General features: G+C 36.8%; 1 protein-coding gene across 1 annotated transcript; it reads right to left on the bottom strand.

Annotated features, from left to right (window-relative positions):
* Nucleotides 1-11,284: 11,284 nt before the first annotated feature.
* LOC120292230 (probable esterase KAI2) lies at nt 11,285-13,771 on the bottom strand. The gene is made up of 2 exons (XM_039310456.1): nt 13,301-13,771; nt 11,285-11,889 (listed from the first exon to the last, which is right to left on the bottom strand). The coding sequence occupies exons 1-2, from the start codon at nt 13,684-13,686 to the stop codon at nt 11,454-11,456; spliced, it is 822 nt and encodes a 273-aa protein (XP_039166390.1). The 5' UTR covers nt 13,687-13,771; the 3' UTR covers nt 11,285-11,453.
* Between the last annotated feature and the right edge of the window lie 3,481 nt (nt 13,772-17,252).

Genomic DNA, 17,252 nt, shown 5'->3' with positions numbered 1-17,252 from the left:
ACTTGCTCTAAAAGAAAATTTCAGTTTTAATAAATAGAAATTTTATACTGTTATGAAACGAATTTCTATATTAGAAATACAAATTTTGTGTCGTTACCAAATTCCTTTTTGCTCAGAAACTCATCTAAAAATATAAATAGAAAAATTTATTTCTGTTTAAATCAATTTCTGGTCAAAATCGTTGTCATTCACGCCCTAGCTTCACCGTAGCTCTATGGTGCAAAGTATTTCCCCACCTTTTAGCAAATAATCGGGATAAGTACACTATCACGCTGCAAAAGCCGTGTACGGCTTTGGTGCCAAAATTTATTTTGATCACTTATGCCAAAAATTTTGAAAACGATCATTTCGGTGCTAACGTCAAGGCTGGAAATCAGATGTGGTAGTTTTTTTTTTAATTAATTTTTGAAGTCAACGTGGATTGTTGGAGAGTACAATCAATATACAAGCAACAAAATGGCGCCGTTTATCATCTTTTCCCCAAGTAAGAATCCTAAATCCCTAATTTGAGTGCATACTTTAATTTTCTCCCAAAATTGTTAGCTCGCTATTGTAGATGGAGGGCAGAAGTTTCAGCAATGGCTCACACTCATGCGAAAAAAAAGCGAATTAGATGGTGAGTGTTTTTGTTATTGTGGGTCACCAAGTCCGAGAAGAACATCTTGGACTCCGGTTGAATCTCGGGAGAATATTCCATGGGTGCGGCAGATATAGAGAAGACTCGAAGTGCAAATATTTCAAATGGGTTGATTGAAAATTCTCTAATCGAGTGATAAAGGTAATCTTGGAGTTACTTGAAGGCCGACATCAACCTCCACCTACATTAATGGACGAGTTGGAAGATGTTGACTCAATGCAAGCTCAAATGAAGGATTTAACATCTTTGGTCGATAATTTGAAGATAGAGGTTTCAAGGTTGACAATTGAAAGAAACCGTTGATTGTGTTGTTATTCTCTTGTGTAGTCTATTCAAATGTGAAGTAAGTAATGAGAAAAGTTTGTATATTTACCATAGTCGAAGACGTGGAATATGTACTTCTATTGGATTATTTATAAGTAAAGTGTGTTTTTGATTTGCTATAATTTTTGTATGGAGCAGAAGGTTTTATTATAATCAATGATAGAAATGAAATGTTGGAGTTGAAATGCATTAGTTGTGAGCACTTAAAAGTTTTCTTGCTTAGTTGTGTATTGTCAATGCTTGTTTTTGTTAGTTTTGCTTTAGATATAATGGTTTGCTGGTTTGTTGTAACTATTATTGCAAACCATGGTGAAATTAAGGGATTGTGGCAAATTCACGATTGACTATTTCAATGTCATAGGTTGTAAATGGTGATCGCTTGAGTGTTAAGTTTTTATAAAAGTGATCATTAAAGTGCTAGTCGCGATTACAAAGTGATCACTTGTGTTGCACAAGTTTTTTTTTTTTTTTTAAATGTTAGTTTCAAACTTCACTTGATTTACACCAGTCGTGGTCCATCTTGTTGCATCAGTTAGGTTGCTAGTGCATCTTGTTCTTACACCAGCCCATACAAGTATTTATGCAACAAGATGCACCAGCACCCAAAATTGCTCATGCAAAGAGATGCAGCACCTATAACTATACCAAGGCGAGCTAGTGCATTTTGTTCTTGCACCAGCACATACAACCAGAACCCACAAATTCATTAGCATTCACAACTTTAACAAATAAGAAGTAAAGTATATGAACACATCACTTAAAAACAATACCAACCTCATAAGGACATTGCACCAACAACAAAAAATTATACAGCATAATTGTCTTGCCAGCATTACTAGCTGAAACAAACATAAGGGAAAATAACAAAAACAACTATTGCCATTGACATAGATTGATTTTTTACAAAAGAAAAACATGTATGACTTCATTTCCTAATCGCTAAAAGTTTAGTACCCTCTTAAAAAGAAAAAAAAAAACAATGGCAATATGCACTTTCTTCAAAAAACAATGGTAGCAACTACCATCAATAAAGCAATATCCAGCACCTTCCTAGAAAAAGAAAACATAAAAAGATACCATGTCCAGCACCGCATAAAAAGAGACCATGTCCAGCATTTTCCCATCAATTAATATGCATAACACTCCTATCTCCTTTTCCTTTCGGAGTTTTGAATTGATTCATAATCAAGCACTCTTTCAAACTGGATGTGCAGGTTCTTTAACTGCCTTTCTATCACATACTTTTCCTTGTTCTTGACAACGGCTATTTTTGTTTTAGCACGTGTCATGTGTTGGTCCATATGATCACTATTACTCCCATGATCAGTTGATTGAGATAGAATTGGTGCTGGGTTCTTTTTGACTGGCTATTTTGGAGTTATATCTGTTGTCTTCTTATTTGGAGCACTCTTATTTGACTGTGCTCTTAATTCTTGAGTTGGCTCACCTTGAGAAATAAGTACCTCTAAAGCTCTCATATGCTACAAGAACATAGTCATATTATCAACCAAATGAATTGAAGTACAACAAATTAAATGCATGAGGCCTACAAATCTTAAATTCAAAATAGTCATTCTAGTATGTTCATCTATGAAAATCCTATGACCATATTACCTTAATCTTTTTCCAAGAACCCCTCTTACACGCTGTAATGCATCATTTTCAGTAAAAACAAATGGGGAGCAACCTGTGCAACTTGTGCAAGTGCCCGTCTTCTCACCTCGAGAAACACATAACAAATTTAAAGTTTTAGCCTATAAAAGACAAACACAATGATGTACAACTGACAAAATATTTTTTCTCATTTGCTCAACAGTAGACTGAATTATTGTTGCTGTTGTCCTGCCTATTTCAGTTCCTGTTCTGCACTTGAGCCTACAACATGGCCTTTTTTTGGCCCTTTAGTAGGCCTTACAATAATGTACTATATCAGAATTACGACCAATTATAATAAATAATTAGACATACTTATTTTCATGGTGAAAACAAATGGAGAAAACTTCTTAAATTAATTATAAGTGCATGATAGGCGAAAAGCACAAGAGAAGCCAGTACGTATGGTCAACCATCAAACTCTATCGAATATAAACTGAAAAGTTATTGAGGTAAAAAAGATACTTACCTTACAGCAGGGCTTTCTATTTGCCCTTCAGTAGGCATTACAGTAGGGCCTTCTATCCTCCATTCAGTAGGCCTAACAAGAAGCTCTTCAGTAGGTCATATTCCTAACACTAAATCAGTCATTACATCTTGTTGTTAATATTGCTTTTTTAGCTTACAACCTTTCTTATTGTGCCCTTCCTTATGCAATAGGAGCATATCATCTTTACCCCAGTCCTATTCATCCTCTGACTTGATGTCTCTTCCTACTACATTCTCCATCTCTTTTTTGGCTTTCCTATTTGCTTCTTTAGTGGCAAAGATAGCGAACTTTCATAATTTATCGACTACTAAAATTTACTACTTCTGATAGGCTACATCATGAATTGATATGAAACAAAGTATGAGCTTTTTTTGTACCAATCATCTAGGTAATCATCTGGGTTTTCTTGCTTCATCCGAATAGCACAAATGACATAGGCATAAGGAATTCCATTAAGTTGCCAAGCTCGACATGAACATTTTCTTTTATCTAGATTGACAACATACTTATCATGATTTTGAATGATCTCATATTCATTATGTTCATTCCAAAATGGATGGTAGAACTTACTAGTAGCAACATTTGCATTCAATCTTTTCACAATCCTAGGTTCACAATCTCTAGTCCACTTCGTAACCTCATCTCTTTGCCTATGCAGTCGAATTATGATCATAACTCGTATATCATCAAGTATGCTGATAATTGGTTTGCATCGACCTTTAAAATTCTGCCATTGAAAGCTTCACTAAGGTTATTATTAATGATATTGCATTTGAATTCTTTGTTGAAGAATGTCCGACACTAGTACTTAGCTTCTATTTAAAAGAGTGCATCAAAACCTTTTTTTGTCAGTTGCGACAATCCTTGTTTAGTTAATCTCAAATTAACCATGCTTCTACTCTTTGCTATTTGCCGAAACTGCTTCTGGAACTTATCTCCTTTGAAGTTTTTTTACCAGTTTAAGTATATGTGCCTTGCGCATATTCTATGCTCAACATGTGGTATCAATTCAGCTAATGCAAGAATAAGTCCCTACAAAAATTCAAAACAATAAATACAAGTCAAGAAAAATATGCAAGTGATTAATATTAAAAGGGAAAATTAATTGACAATGGTATTACCTTCTATTAGTCACTCATGAATATCCATCCTCCCCCATCGGTTATCTCAAGGTCAGTCATTAAATTTTTGAGGAATTAGGACCAAGTATCCTTGTTCTCTATCTTCACCATCGCCTAAACTATCGGAAATATTTGATTCTTGGCATCTCTCCTCATAGTAGCCAACAACTCCCCTTTGCATAAACCTTTTAGAAAACATCTATCCAATCCTATAACTCTTCTACAACCAGCCAAGAAGCCCTATTTGCATGCATCAAAATAGACATAACATCTATCAAATCTAGGCCTAAGATTATGGATTAGCCTCTCCACAATCTTTACATATATTCTACTAGAAAGGTTTTGAAGTATGCATTCGTCGGCATAATCTCATACTTATACATATTCTTCTTTATACCAACTCATCAATATTTTCATCACCCTCAGCTTAGCTCTCTTGCATTGATTCCTCGACACATTAATCACTAATTACTCATTTCACTAATACCTGAAACTGAGGACTCTTGATTTCGGGCATTGCTTTGATAGTATTGAAAAAATGCTTCGATAACCACACGCTTATTATCCTTTTATTGTTAAATATAATTGGACAGGTATGTTTCTCCGAATGACTTAATCTACAATGACCCATTCCTACTCAGTGCACCATAGAGCTTTCATAAACAATTGGGTTGTGAGCACTTAGCTCACAAATCCATTCGTATTTCTAATGAATTCAACACTCCTCTACTCAGCAATGGAGTTCTTGACAACAACTTCCTTTAACTATTTGGTATTGTCAAATCTCATGTCTACAAACAAAACAAGTTTATCAATTGTCAGATCATAGCAAGGGTACTTACTTTTTCATCCACGAGTAGGTTCTTCATTATCATTGCCAAGCTCATTCTCTGAACTAGTAATTTCATCACCGCAACTTTCTTCATTTTCACTTGTATTACATTCAGCTGGAGCTCTATCTATATTTACTGGCTCGGGCCTCTTTCCTAAAGCTGCAAAAAAAATTCTGAGAAATTCCCTTTGCTTTTGTCTTGACTGTGCGAGTTCATCATCATCCTCATCACTTGGGAAACTTATTAAAACCAAATATTCATCTTCCGATTCATTGAATAAAGTAACTTCCCATTTTAACCCAATGAAGTTTTCATCGCCCACATCTTTATCTAAGATTTTAGAACATCTTCCTATTTGTTCATCTCTATCAATATGACTTCTCTCCCTCTCATTTTGCCCTTCATCTAACTTAAACATATTCCCAACCTAATTACTCGTTTGAGTAGGATCCCTCACTTTTCTTCTTTCGACGGTGGTCTACTCATCTCCATCCTTATTCTCATCCTCATCATCACCATTCTCATCATCACTATAATACTCAATATATACCCTAGCTCCATTGCCATGAAGATAATGATAAATGATATCCTTAATACCATTATCGTCATTAAAAAATCTCAAGCCATCATTCAATTCCTTCCCAATAACATAGTAATGTAGTTTTCGCACTTTGCATCGTAAAAAATACACCAAATCCCTCACAAAATCAATATATGATGGCTTTCGAACATTAACATAGATAATATCTTCATTTCCACTAGTATATTCCTAGTCCTCGGGGCCAATAACAAACTCTCTACCATAGTAAACAATGATGCCTACTTGATTCTCATCCATGTCGATGCTACACCCAAGGAAAAAAAAGTCATTAGTTTTTGGGACTATATGATAAAATCAACAACTTCATATGCAAGTCATTGTCATTTTGTCGAAAGAAACAAATGCAACCAATTTATTCAATTCGATCCCTTTACAGAAACAAAGGAAGCCGAATTGATTAAACAAAGTAAGGTCCCCACTATCCATTTTTCAATTCAATCACATTTTGTCTCCCACAGAAGCAATCCAGCTAATTAAACAAAGTAAAGTCCCACCATTGTTTCCCTCGAGTCAAGCCCCCATTTTCCCTTTGCGCCCTATTTTTCTATTCAGTCCCACAAAAGAAAACCTAAATTTTTCTATTCGGTCCCCACAAAAGTGAGATCCCCACTACTTTCCCCCTAAGCTGAGCCCTCAATTTTCCCTCTGCTTCCTAACTTCCCGTTGGAACCCTAAATTTTTCACTAAATTGATTCACGTAGAGAACATGACAAACCTGAATGAGCTAGAGTTGGGGACATAGCCAGTGAACGACAATGAATGACAGCGGTGGCCGACTGATGGTGGGTGAGCGAACTACGACCGGTGTCGAGCAAGATTCGTAGTTCGTATGCTTGCTTGTACAAACCCCATTTTACTCCTTTTTCAACAACGTTGTTTTGGCCATAGAGCAATGCAACATCATTTTGTAAGTGAGTCCACGTGGAATGGCATAAAATGAGGTTGTTTCTTATGAAGAAAAGAAAACGGGTCATTTTATGTCATTTCATGTGGATAGTCTTCTTCAATTTTTGCCACATCATTTTTTTTTAAATATAAATGCCACATAATCATTTCGGTCGGATTCTCTCACCAATGGCACCAAAGTAATCGTTTTTTTCTCCGATTTGGCACTTACGTGATATGAATGAAACTTTTGGTACCAAAGTGAGTGCCGTACACAAATTTTGACACGATAGTGTACTTACTCCTAAATAACCTTTTCAAAATTCTCTCCACGAATCAAATGAAATCCTGCCAAACAGCTCAAACCCAAATGATTTAAATGCAAACCACTCAATCCGACATAGTACCTAATCTAAAGAGACAAAAGGACATGTAATCAATAGACCCCCAATCCTCAACTCACACATTCGCATCCACAAATACCGCATCACAACATACCCCCTTGGGCATTTTTCTATAACCTTACTTGTCACGCCCCGATCCTTGAGTGTGTGTTCATCCCTCGGTGGTTGATAAAATTTGCAACGTCCCAGGACACGTCGCCAACCCAATTGATTATGCACATGCGGAAGCATATAAACTAATCCCTTAACAACAATAAACATGGGATAGAAAAGCTGGACAACCAATTTCGAATCAAACACATTATGAAAAACCACAATCTAGTTTACAAACAGAGGCCAACTCTAGGGTTTAAGTACATGAGGTCTATCTCCAAAAGAACTTTTGAGCCATTCATGCTCTTGACCCTTCCACCTCAAGCTTCGGGTTCTTCACACTAGGGATTTGAAAGGTTAAGCCCACGGCGGGGTGAGACAATGTTTCAGCAAGTTCACCCTCTAAACCCCGACTAGGAAGGAAATACACCTAGAAGCAGTCTATGCTCACAATAAAGAAGACTTACCTCGCCTTAGTTCCTTCCTACATGTTAGCACAATTTATATATCACATAAGCGCAATAACAACACTCGAGCATTTAAAACATCTTATTTCAATCTTAGTTAATTAATCAATCAATCAATTAAACAATCGCTCACAAGGGTTTCGATTATAAGGTCAAATCGTTATGACACGTCTCATATCGTGTCACACAATTTCGTTCCATAATCAGGCGCGGACAATTCATATCGATGGTTCTATCCATGCCCGATATTCACTCTCAATATTCAAATTCTCAATCCAACCTTAACATCCCTACTCAATAATCCAACTCAATACTCAAAACCATGCTCAAGGTTCTAGAGGTGCCCTCTCCCCCCATGAAGTTCCGACACCGTATGGCACTTAGTCCCCAACCACAATCAGTCATAGTACGAGGTACTAGAGGTGGCTCCCACGAATTCATATTGTCGTGTAGCACTTAGTTCTTAACTATACTAAGCAATAGCTCAAGGTACTAGAGGTAACTCCAACGAAGTCATGCTGTTGTGTAGCACTTAGTTCTTGACTATAAAAAGCACTAGTATAATGTTCTAGTAGTAACTCATACAAAGTCACGCTATCGTGTAGCACTTAGTTTTTGACTATGCAAGCCATCTTGCAAGGTTTCTAGAGGTGGCTCCTTTGTGACTCAAGTTACCATGTAGCACTTAGATCTTGACTACAATAAGCAATGATATAAGATACTAGAGGTGGCTCACACGAGATTTCATTATTGTGTAGCACTTAGTCCTTTACCGACTCATAACCCATTGGGTTCCCTCAACACAACATTTGTCACATTCATCTCTCACTAGTCACCTTGCCATGACAATAAACCATCACACAATCATCCAATACCAGCCAAGGACATTGTGCTTTGCACATAGATTCCTCAATTAAAATAATGAACTTGGTCTATTTTTGTTGTGTTAAAAATACCCGATAAAAATAATCGTGTGTGGATACATGGTAAGTTTAAGCCAAAAATATGATATCTTCATTTTAAAAAATCCCACTATTTATTACAATGCCGAAAAATATTTTTGGCGTTAAAAATTAACGCTTGGTATTTTCTGAACAAAATACCAAAATTACACAATTTTGGAATAAATACCCAAAATTACAATTTCCACTCAATTTGCACAATATATCATTCAATTGCATAAACTAAGCACACCATTGTAATCGACACGAAATTCTAGTCATTGACTATTCAGGTATAATTTTCGGAAAATAATAAATAATTAAATAAATACCATAAATAATTAAATAAACACAATTAATTACCAAAAATGTAAATTAGGTTGGAAACGCTTAATTAACTGCCCGAACGGGCCAGGAAATTTTTTGAACCTATCTAGATAAATAGTACAACTTATCTAGTCTCTAATCTATCCGTTCTAACCACCTAACATGCACAAAATGATAATTAAATCACTAATCCATTCTAACTAACCACCTAATCCATGCTTAACCTAAACTAATCACCCCTTAAATGTCATTAACTCCCTAAGCAAAGTTTTGTGAGTAAACTCACTGGTTTAGCGCAAAAACCTATTCACGATGGTGGCAGCGTGACAGTGGCTGAAACTCGGGCCTACAACGATGCCAAAGGAGACCAAACCGAGGCTGAAAAAGCCTTGCAGGCCCATAGTGAAAGTGCTGGGCTCGGTTTGATAGGGCTGACGCTTGCGGGTTGGACGAACTTTGATGGCGTGGCAACGGCGGAGCTGGAAAACTGGGCTGGCTTCAAGAGGGGTGGAGACGCGTAAACGTTGGGCTGGAATGTGTGGGCTACAGTGGTGATTCGGGCAGGAAGTCGAGGAAAATGGCTGGCTGACTCCGCGAGAGAAGGGGATGTCGATGAGGCTACAAGAGTCAACCTTAGAAGATTTGCTGTAATATTTGACTCGGTGGCAATGGGCTGACGGTTGGCAACATGAGAGGAGATCGTGGAGCTGCTTCTATGGAATGCTGCACGAAGAGAAGGGAGCAAGCTGGTGTCAATGTTGAGGAGGGTAATTCACTGGGTTGATTGGTGGGGGTGAGTCGCGGACGTGGTGGCGGAAAGGGAGAATGAAGGGGTGTTGGTGAGTGGCAGTGAGAGAAGTGATCGTGGGGTTGACATGGAGGGAATAGGCGACGGTGAAGAGAGCTTCGAAGAAACAATTGAAAGAAAAAGCAAAAACATAAGGGTCGGGGGGAAGAAACTGGCGCACGAAGAAGAAGGGAGGGGGAAGCAACAAACGTGCAAGAGAAGCTAGATGAGGGGGACAAAAAGTCAAGGATAAAAATCTAAGAACTTGAGTATTTATTCACCCTTATCTTTAACCCATCTTTAGCCAAAAATATTAATTGGTCACTCAAAGCCAATTTCAACACCAACTTACCCCAATTGAAGCCAAAATGAAGACTAAAATGTGACAGCCCCTTTAGCCTACGAATTTCATCCAATGAGGCTTCAATTCTTCACTAATTCACTCCAAATAACGGACAAATTTGCTGGGAGGAAACCACACAATTTCCACAATTTCCCTTCACCAAGTAGCTCACTTTGGAGGCCAAAAATCCCCTATATTTGGCCCATATGAATTTCCTTTTGTTTTTGAATTCTCCAAAATTGATTTTAATCTCGGGCTCGTTGAAAATTCTTTGGAGGAAGGATGCGTCGACGTTCCTAAAATAAATTATGACATGCCAGAACTTTCAATTTCTGAAATTGGGTTTAATTTCGTGGTTAATTTCAACCGAACGTGATTTTAGCGTGACGTAACCTACCGAGTAGCTTTTAGGATTTTTTTAGCGCATTTGACCTATGGTCAATTATTTTCGAGCCATATTATACATCTTCGACTCATAAGCGACTTTCGGTTATCATGAAAATCTCGAGATTTCAAATACAAAAGCACCGCTACCGAACCGACATAAATTTAGGTTAGTGCCATTCGACGTAAATTTTGCAATCGATGGAATTACCCACACTTCAATTGTGTGCTTCTATCGAATTGATATATATCCACTCACTAATCGCTTAAAATAGTGTCGTATTGACCCTTGTTGATTATCACGGTCGAGTAGTCGATTCATGATCGAATTCTCAAATCTGTCACGTTTAGATTCCTTAACGACTTCATCGATAGACTAGTTATCTCGTAAGTGGCCAACTCAAAGAAAAGGCTATAGGCGCGTCAATGCCCAATTCATTTCATTGAAAATATGGTTGAAAATCAGGATGTCACATTACTCACCCACTATCTATACATAAAATCCAAAAAAGAAAAAAAGAAAAAAATAAGAGTATAAAATATAAAAATAAGAGGGTAATTCTAGACTTCTAGTCCAGTCTAGGGTATAATCATATGATGAAAATTCTAGGAGCTTAATCATCTGCTAATTATATTCAAACCCTAAGATTACTCACCCACTTTTAGGAATTTTTAGCGCATTTGACCTGTAGTCAATTATTTTTTAGCTACATTGTACATCTTTGACTCATAAGTGACTTTTGACTGTCGTAAAAATCTCGAGATTTCAAATACGGGCACCACTTACCGAACCGACATAAATTTAGATTAATGCCGTTCAACGCAAATTTTGCAATCAGGTGGAATTACTCACATTTTAATTGTGTGCTTCTGTCGAATCGACCTATATCCAATCACTAATCACTTAAAATAGAGTCGTATTGACCCTTGTCGATTATCACAGTCGAACAGTCGATTCATGATCAAATTCTCAAGTCTGTCATGATCGAAAACAGGTTTGAAAATCAGGATGTCACATTACTCACCCACTATCCATACATAAAATCCAAAAGAGAAAAAAGAAAATAAGAGTATAAAATATAAAAATAAGAGGGTAATTCTAGACTTCTAGTCTAGTCTAGGGTATAATCATATGATGAAAATTCTAGGAGCTTAATCATCTGCTAATTATATTCAAACCCTAAGATTCTGCCCAACACATTGAGAAACTGCAGATGTTCGGTGAGCTGAGGGAAATGGCCATCGGCTTCGATCATCTCGATTGTTGATTTTCCCTGGATTTTGTCGCGCATATAATGGGCGACCGAGTTTGGCACTGCGGTGTCGTTCGTGGTCTGAATTATAGTGCACGGGGTCGTCACTCTCCCAAGGATCTCTCTGTGGTCAGATAGGAAAATCGTCCTGGCTAAGGGAAGCGCAACTTCAGGCTTCATCGTTCTCAAGCACTTGGTGTACACCTCGATCGTAAGGGGGTCGCCCTGCACCCTCAGAGAAGCAAAGTTGGCCGTCCATCCGTAGTAGTCAGACTCTAGGCTCGCTAGGAGCTGATCGATCTGCGCGGTCCCGAATCCGCCCTCGTAGCCGTCCGTGTTTAAGTACCTAATGAAGGCAAGAAAAAGTAAGACACTGCAAGAACATCACCTTTGGCCTTCATGCTACAAACGGGATTGAAGTTTTAGACAGGATTAGTGCCGTCGGCAGCTGTCCAAGCGTCCAAGCTACGAATCGCTTTATCATCTGCCATCCATAAATAGCGAGGAGAGAGCGAAGAGGACGAGAAAGACAAAATCAAAATAAATAGATTTTAAATAAAGACGATGAAAAATTGAGAATCATCGAACGATTCTTCTGTGTCCACTCATCTCACTCGTGATGTGCCCTAAAACATTAAGGGCTTATTTGTTAATGTTCATATTTCTTTATTTTTCTATTTTTTATTCCCGAAAAAAAACATAAATCCGTTAATGTCTATTAATTTTTTTATTCCCTACAATAGAAAAGTAGTCGAGGAACAGATTTGAAACAAAAACATAAAGTAAAAAAAAGTAGCTTCTTAACAAGAACAATTTTTAGAAATGATTCTTTTTTTCTTTTCTTTTTATTTCTTCTTTGTTGGCGAAGAAAAAAGGAAAAAAAGAAAAGTCTAAAAGATTATTAAAAATTAAAAGAAATTTTATATTACAAAAAATTTGTGATCATATCAAATGTATTACTATTCTTTTTCTATTTCGAGAATATAAATTCTATATAGTTACCAAATATGTTCTTTGACTTAGAAACTGTTCCAAGAAATATAAATAGAAAAAGAGATTTTTTAAAAAGAAATTGTTCTCTGAAATAGAAACGTGTTTAGTAAAACTTTTATTCCTAGGAATCTATATTTTTGTTCCCGAGAATAGTTTGGAACGGAAACAAGAAGAAAAAAAAAGTTTCTTGTTCCTAGGAATAATTTCTAGAATCAAATTTTCCCTCTTATTTTTCTTCTATTTTCTCTTTCTTTTCTTCTTCTTCTTCTTCTTCCTTTTGATTGGTCATTGGTGCCAACGATTGGCCAGACGAGGGCGGGCAACCTTGCTGGAACGTCATTGACCCCGAAGACGTCGAGCTGCGGTGAGGCTTGGCCTCCTAGTCAGCATGAAGCTAGGCTTTGCCAGGCTAGGGTGAGGCCGGCGTCGCGTCGCCTAGGCAAGGTTGAACCTCATCGGACATCACCTAGCCGGCCACCGCCAGATGGCCAACAACCAACCATAGAGAAAAAGAAAATAGAAAAAAAAAGGAAAAATAATTAAAAATAATTAAAAAAATAATAAAAGAATTAACAAAATTAAAAGAAATAAAAAATCTAAGAATTTTACCAAATATATGTCTATACCAAGAATAAAAATTTTAGAAAGTTACCAAACGCGTTCTTTTACTTAGAAATTATTCCTAATAATAGAAATATAAAAATCATTTCTTATTAAAAATTATTATTCAAAATAGAATCATTACCAAATACATCTCTACTTACCTAGGAGAAGCAGCAAGGAGTATGAGGTGCTTGAAGAGGTTAGGCCTCTTCACAGAGGCGATGCAACCGATCATGCCGGACATGGAGTGGCCGACAAAGACTGTGGACTTGAGATCGAGCTCATCGAGGAGAGAGATCAGATCACGGGCTAAACCTTCATAGGACGAGTGCTTCACAGGGTCGAACAGACCTTCTTGCTCCTTGACAGCTCCCGAGAAGCCCCAGTCGAAGGTGAGGACCCTGAAATGATGAGACAAGTGAGGGAGGATATTGTCCCACACGGTCTGGTCTGATCCGAAACCGTGAGCGAGAACCACAGTCTCGGTGCCCGAGCCGGTAAGCTTCGCGTTCAGGGGGTTCGAGAGGCCCTTCTCTGGCATCACCATTTTTTTGTGGGAAGAACTAGGACAAAAAACGAGGGAGAGAGAGAGAGAGAGAGAGAGAGAGAGAGAGAGAGGAGTGACGGCGTGTAGAGGAAATGATGTGGTTAGGGCACTATTTATGGTAAAGAAGAGATAATAATTATGACAATGATTGAGCATGACTCGTTAGTGTTCAAACAATAAAATTTATATATGAAGAGCCTCACGTGTCTCAAGAGGTTTGGTTGAAATCCAAATAGCACCAACACCGCAGTATCCCTACTAATATCGATATGCGATACGCGATACGACACGACACATCAACATGTCATTTATTTAAAAACAAAAAATTTTGACATGTGGTATATTAAATATATATTTTTATATACATAATAAATTATCATTTTGTGATTATTTCAATCAAATTAATTTGATTCAAATTCACAAATAAATAAATAATAATAAAAGCCTAAAATGAATTTACACTAAAAATATTAATGCATCATTTATTAATATTATTCTCTTTTTAAAATTTGACAATTTCAACTTCATTCCAATAATCCATAAAACTTGAAGAAAAAACAAGCAATTCATATTCTGGACTCGTGTGTCAAACATATCCGAATAGAGAGAAAAAAACATTATGGGTGAATTATCTTTCATAGAAAGTGAGAGTCAGAAGAAATGAGAAATTTACATTTTTGAGTTTGTTTGGTAATGATAATTTCGTGTGAAAATTATGATAAAATATGCATCATTATGGCTACAATATGATGTAAAAGTATACTAACTAAGGTCTTTTTTCAAGGGGTCTCATTAGTTATCGCGCTTCCAAACCAAAACAATTTCCGGCTGTCAAAGTAATATGCCAACCACTGACCAAAAAAAAAGTAATATGCCAACCCAAAACTCTCTAAGCCTTTTCTAATCTTCACTAATCCCAGCAATCAATGACCTTAACACACCCGTATATACCAATGAACCACGTGCCCATTTCTTTACCTTTTAATGAAGTTTGGCAGTCTCGTCTTTCAAATATATATATATATTGGTCTAATGCTAATAAGTTTTTGGCCTATACTTTTACTAGACGATGGTTCTCCTCTTATTTATAGAATGATATCACTAAAGGCTCTTGGAATCAAAATTAATAGGTTGGACATGTAACATTATGGCATTAATTGCAATGGAATTTGAGACTTCAATGAGTGAAAGTATTAATTGTGCACTTCATAAGGATAATCATTATATTAGAATGTGCCCTTAAGGCACTTTTTGACAAACTCCTTTCTTTCCAAATTGAATGACTTTAAAGAAAAAAATGATTGCGTGACGGTCTTTAATGTCTTGTAAGAATTATAACTTATTATATATTACAAAAAACCAAATCACATATAATTATAAATTATTGTGGAATCTACTTTTTTAAGAATTTGCGGCTCCCAATAGATTATTATTTTCACATTACCCTAATGACTGTTATGCTAGCAAAGCTCAAGAAAAATGCTTTAAATTGTATCGTGACCCCAATTAGCCAATTAGCTTGGCCTAATTGGTATGCTCCTTTCCGATTCTTAATCATGCACACTAGGATCCCTTGTGGGTTCACTTTCTATGGAAAGATGGCCTTTACAAGAATATGGGTGTTGCTAATATCTCTCTCGTTGATTGCTCTTCAACGCTCCCCTTCCTTAATCCTTTTTTCACACTTGGTCGTTGGATTTTTAGTACTCAATGTCGGCTGTTGATAATCAAATCTGTTTTGCATTTTCTCATTTCGTAAATATAAATATATTTTTGTCCGTCAAGCTATAACAAGAATGAGGAAGTAGAGGTTATTTGCCTAAAGGAACAAAGAGAATGGACCAGACAACCTCTTCATCCTCTGCCACTGTGCGTGGACATTTTTTATTTTTTTTCTAATTTCTTTCGTTCAGTAACATCTTATAATTATGTCCTATATTGCCTGTTTTTAGTATAAAAATTGAATGACAAAGCAACGTATGGAATATATATACTTTTTTAGCTAGAATTTTTATTATGTGCAGTCAATCCCCCAAAGGAAAAAGCTTCCCTTGTGGCGCTACGATATTTATACATGCACGAATGATTAAATTTTGGATTACATAGGCATGAATATTTTACCATCGATCTCCTTACCAAAAATAAAATAAAATTTACCATCGATTAAAACCATTTTTGTTATCAATTCTCTTTTTGGATTGCCAAATTAAGATATTACTTTTCTTTGTAAAACTTTTGTATACAGATTTGGGGTTCGATATATAAAAGATTAATATCATGAAAAAATTTAAATTAATATATATGTGATAAATTTATCCTCCTTCAGTATTCATTAAATTCTACCTTTAACATTAACATTCACATTTATGAATTTGGAACGGCCAATAGGACAGTACAGTTGAGTTGGGTCCCTCGACTATTACTGACGCCTAAATAATAGCTTGACCGTGCATAAAGTCGCACTGCCCACTGCTGTAGCGAGGTCGACATAACACCAAGCTTTAATGGCATAGGTGACCGACGAAGGGCCACAAAGCAACTTGACTCCACCACCATGGTTAACTGTCGCCACGCTTGTCCTGATGTACTACTGCATGGAAGTAATCCTGCCGTCCCTTTTTAAGAGTGTTTATCTCAGGCCAAGCTATCAAAAGTTGAATGGACGCCGCAGTGGTGTGGCCAGCTCAAGCGACCGAAGGAGCTTGAGGAGTCGCCGGCGAGTGAGAAAAAGAAAAACCGCCGGTGGAGGATTTGAGGACTAGCCATGGAGCAACGGTGATGTGCACTGCCCGTTGGTTGATGTTCAGTATAAGGTCCCAAGTAAAATCTCCAACTCAAGGCACATTGTTTTTTTTTTTTTTTTTTTCGCACATATATTTTGATTTATCATTTATTGAAAAATTTTAAAATTGACCTTGCATGTTAGAATGTGTCGGATTTCCAACTTGAATATCGAGAGTATTGAGAAAGTTGACCAAATATTGATTTTCCGACATGTGTTGACTGGGTATCGGAAAGTGTCGGATATGTGTCGGATATTTGACACATCCCAGAGAGTGTCGATGCTTCCTAGGTTGAGATATTGATGGGGTAATGTTTTTCTTCGACTTCTTTCTCTATTGAGCTTTTTCTTCTTCTTTTTTTTCTTTTGCCAGAATAACATCACTTATTGCTTTATAAACAAAGAATACATGAGAGTATGACTCAAGGAGGAAACAAGGACAACAACAAAAAAAAAAAAAAATCATAAAAGTAACTTCGACAAGCTTGAATATGAAAAGCACGAGTTACAATCTATCAAGGACTACTTCTCCATATGGGGTCTTATTTCTCTTTCCTGTCATAAAGTCCAACTCTTACTAATGATCGCTAATGAGATTTATAATGGCATCCTTACTCTCATAAGTGTGAATGAACTGGAGAGATAGATGTCGAGAAAGGGAAAGTAGGGACAGCTACATCTATTTGAGGAGAGACTTCCGGTGGGATATTTGTTTCCACATGTCATTTCCGACATTCAAAGGATGGACAATCAAGTGCCTTCTAATGCAGTTCAATGTACTTAC

Source organism: Eucalyptus grandis, chromosome 3, assembly GCF_016545825.1.
Source record: "Eucalyptus grandis isolate ANBG69807.140 chromosome 3, ASM1654582v1, whole genome shotgun sequence".
In the NCBI taxonomy this organism is placed as follows: domain Eukaryota; kingdom Viridiplantae; phylum Streptophyta; class Magnoliopsida; order Myrtales; family Myrtaceae; genus Eucalyptus; species Eucalyptus grandis.
Note: the sequence above shows the minus strand (reverse complement) of the source record. Positions and strands in the feature narration are given on the sequence as shown.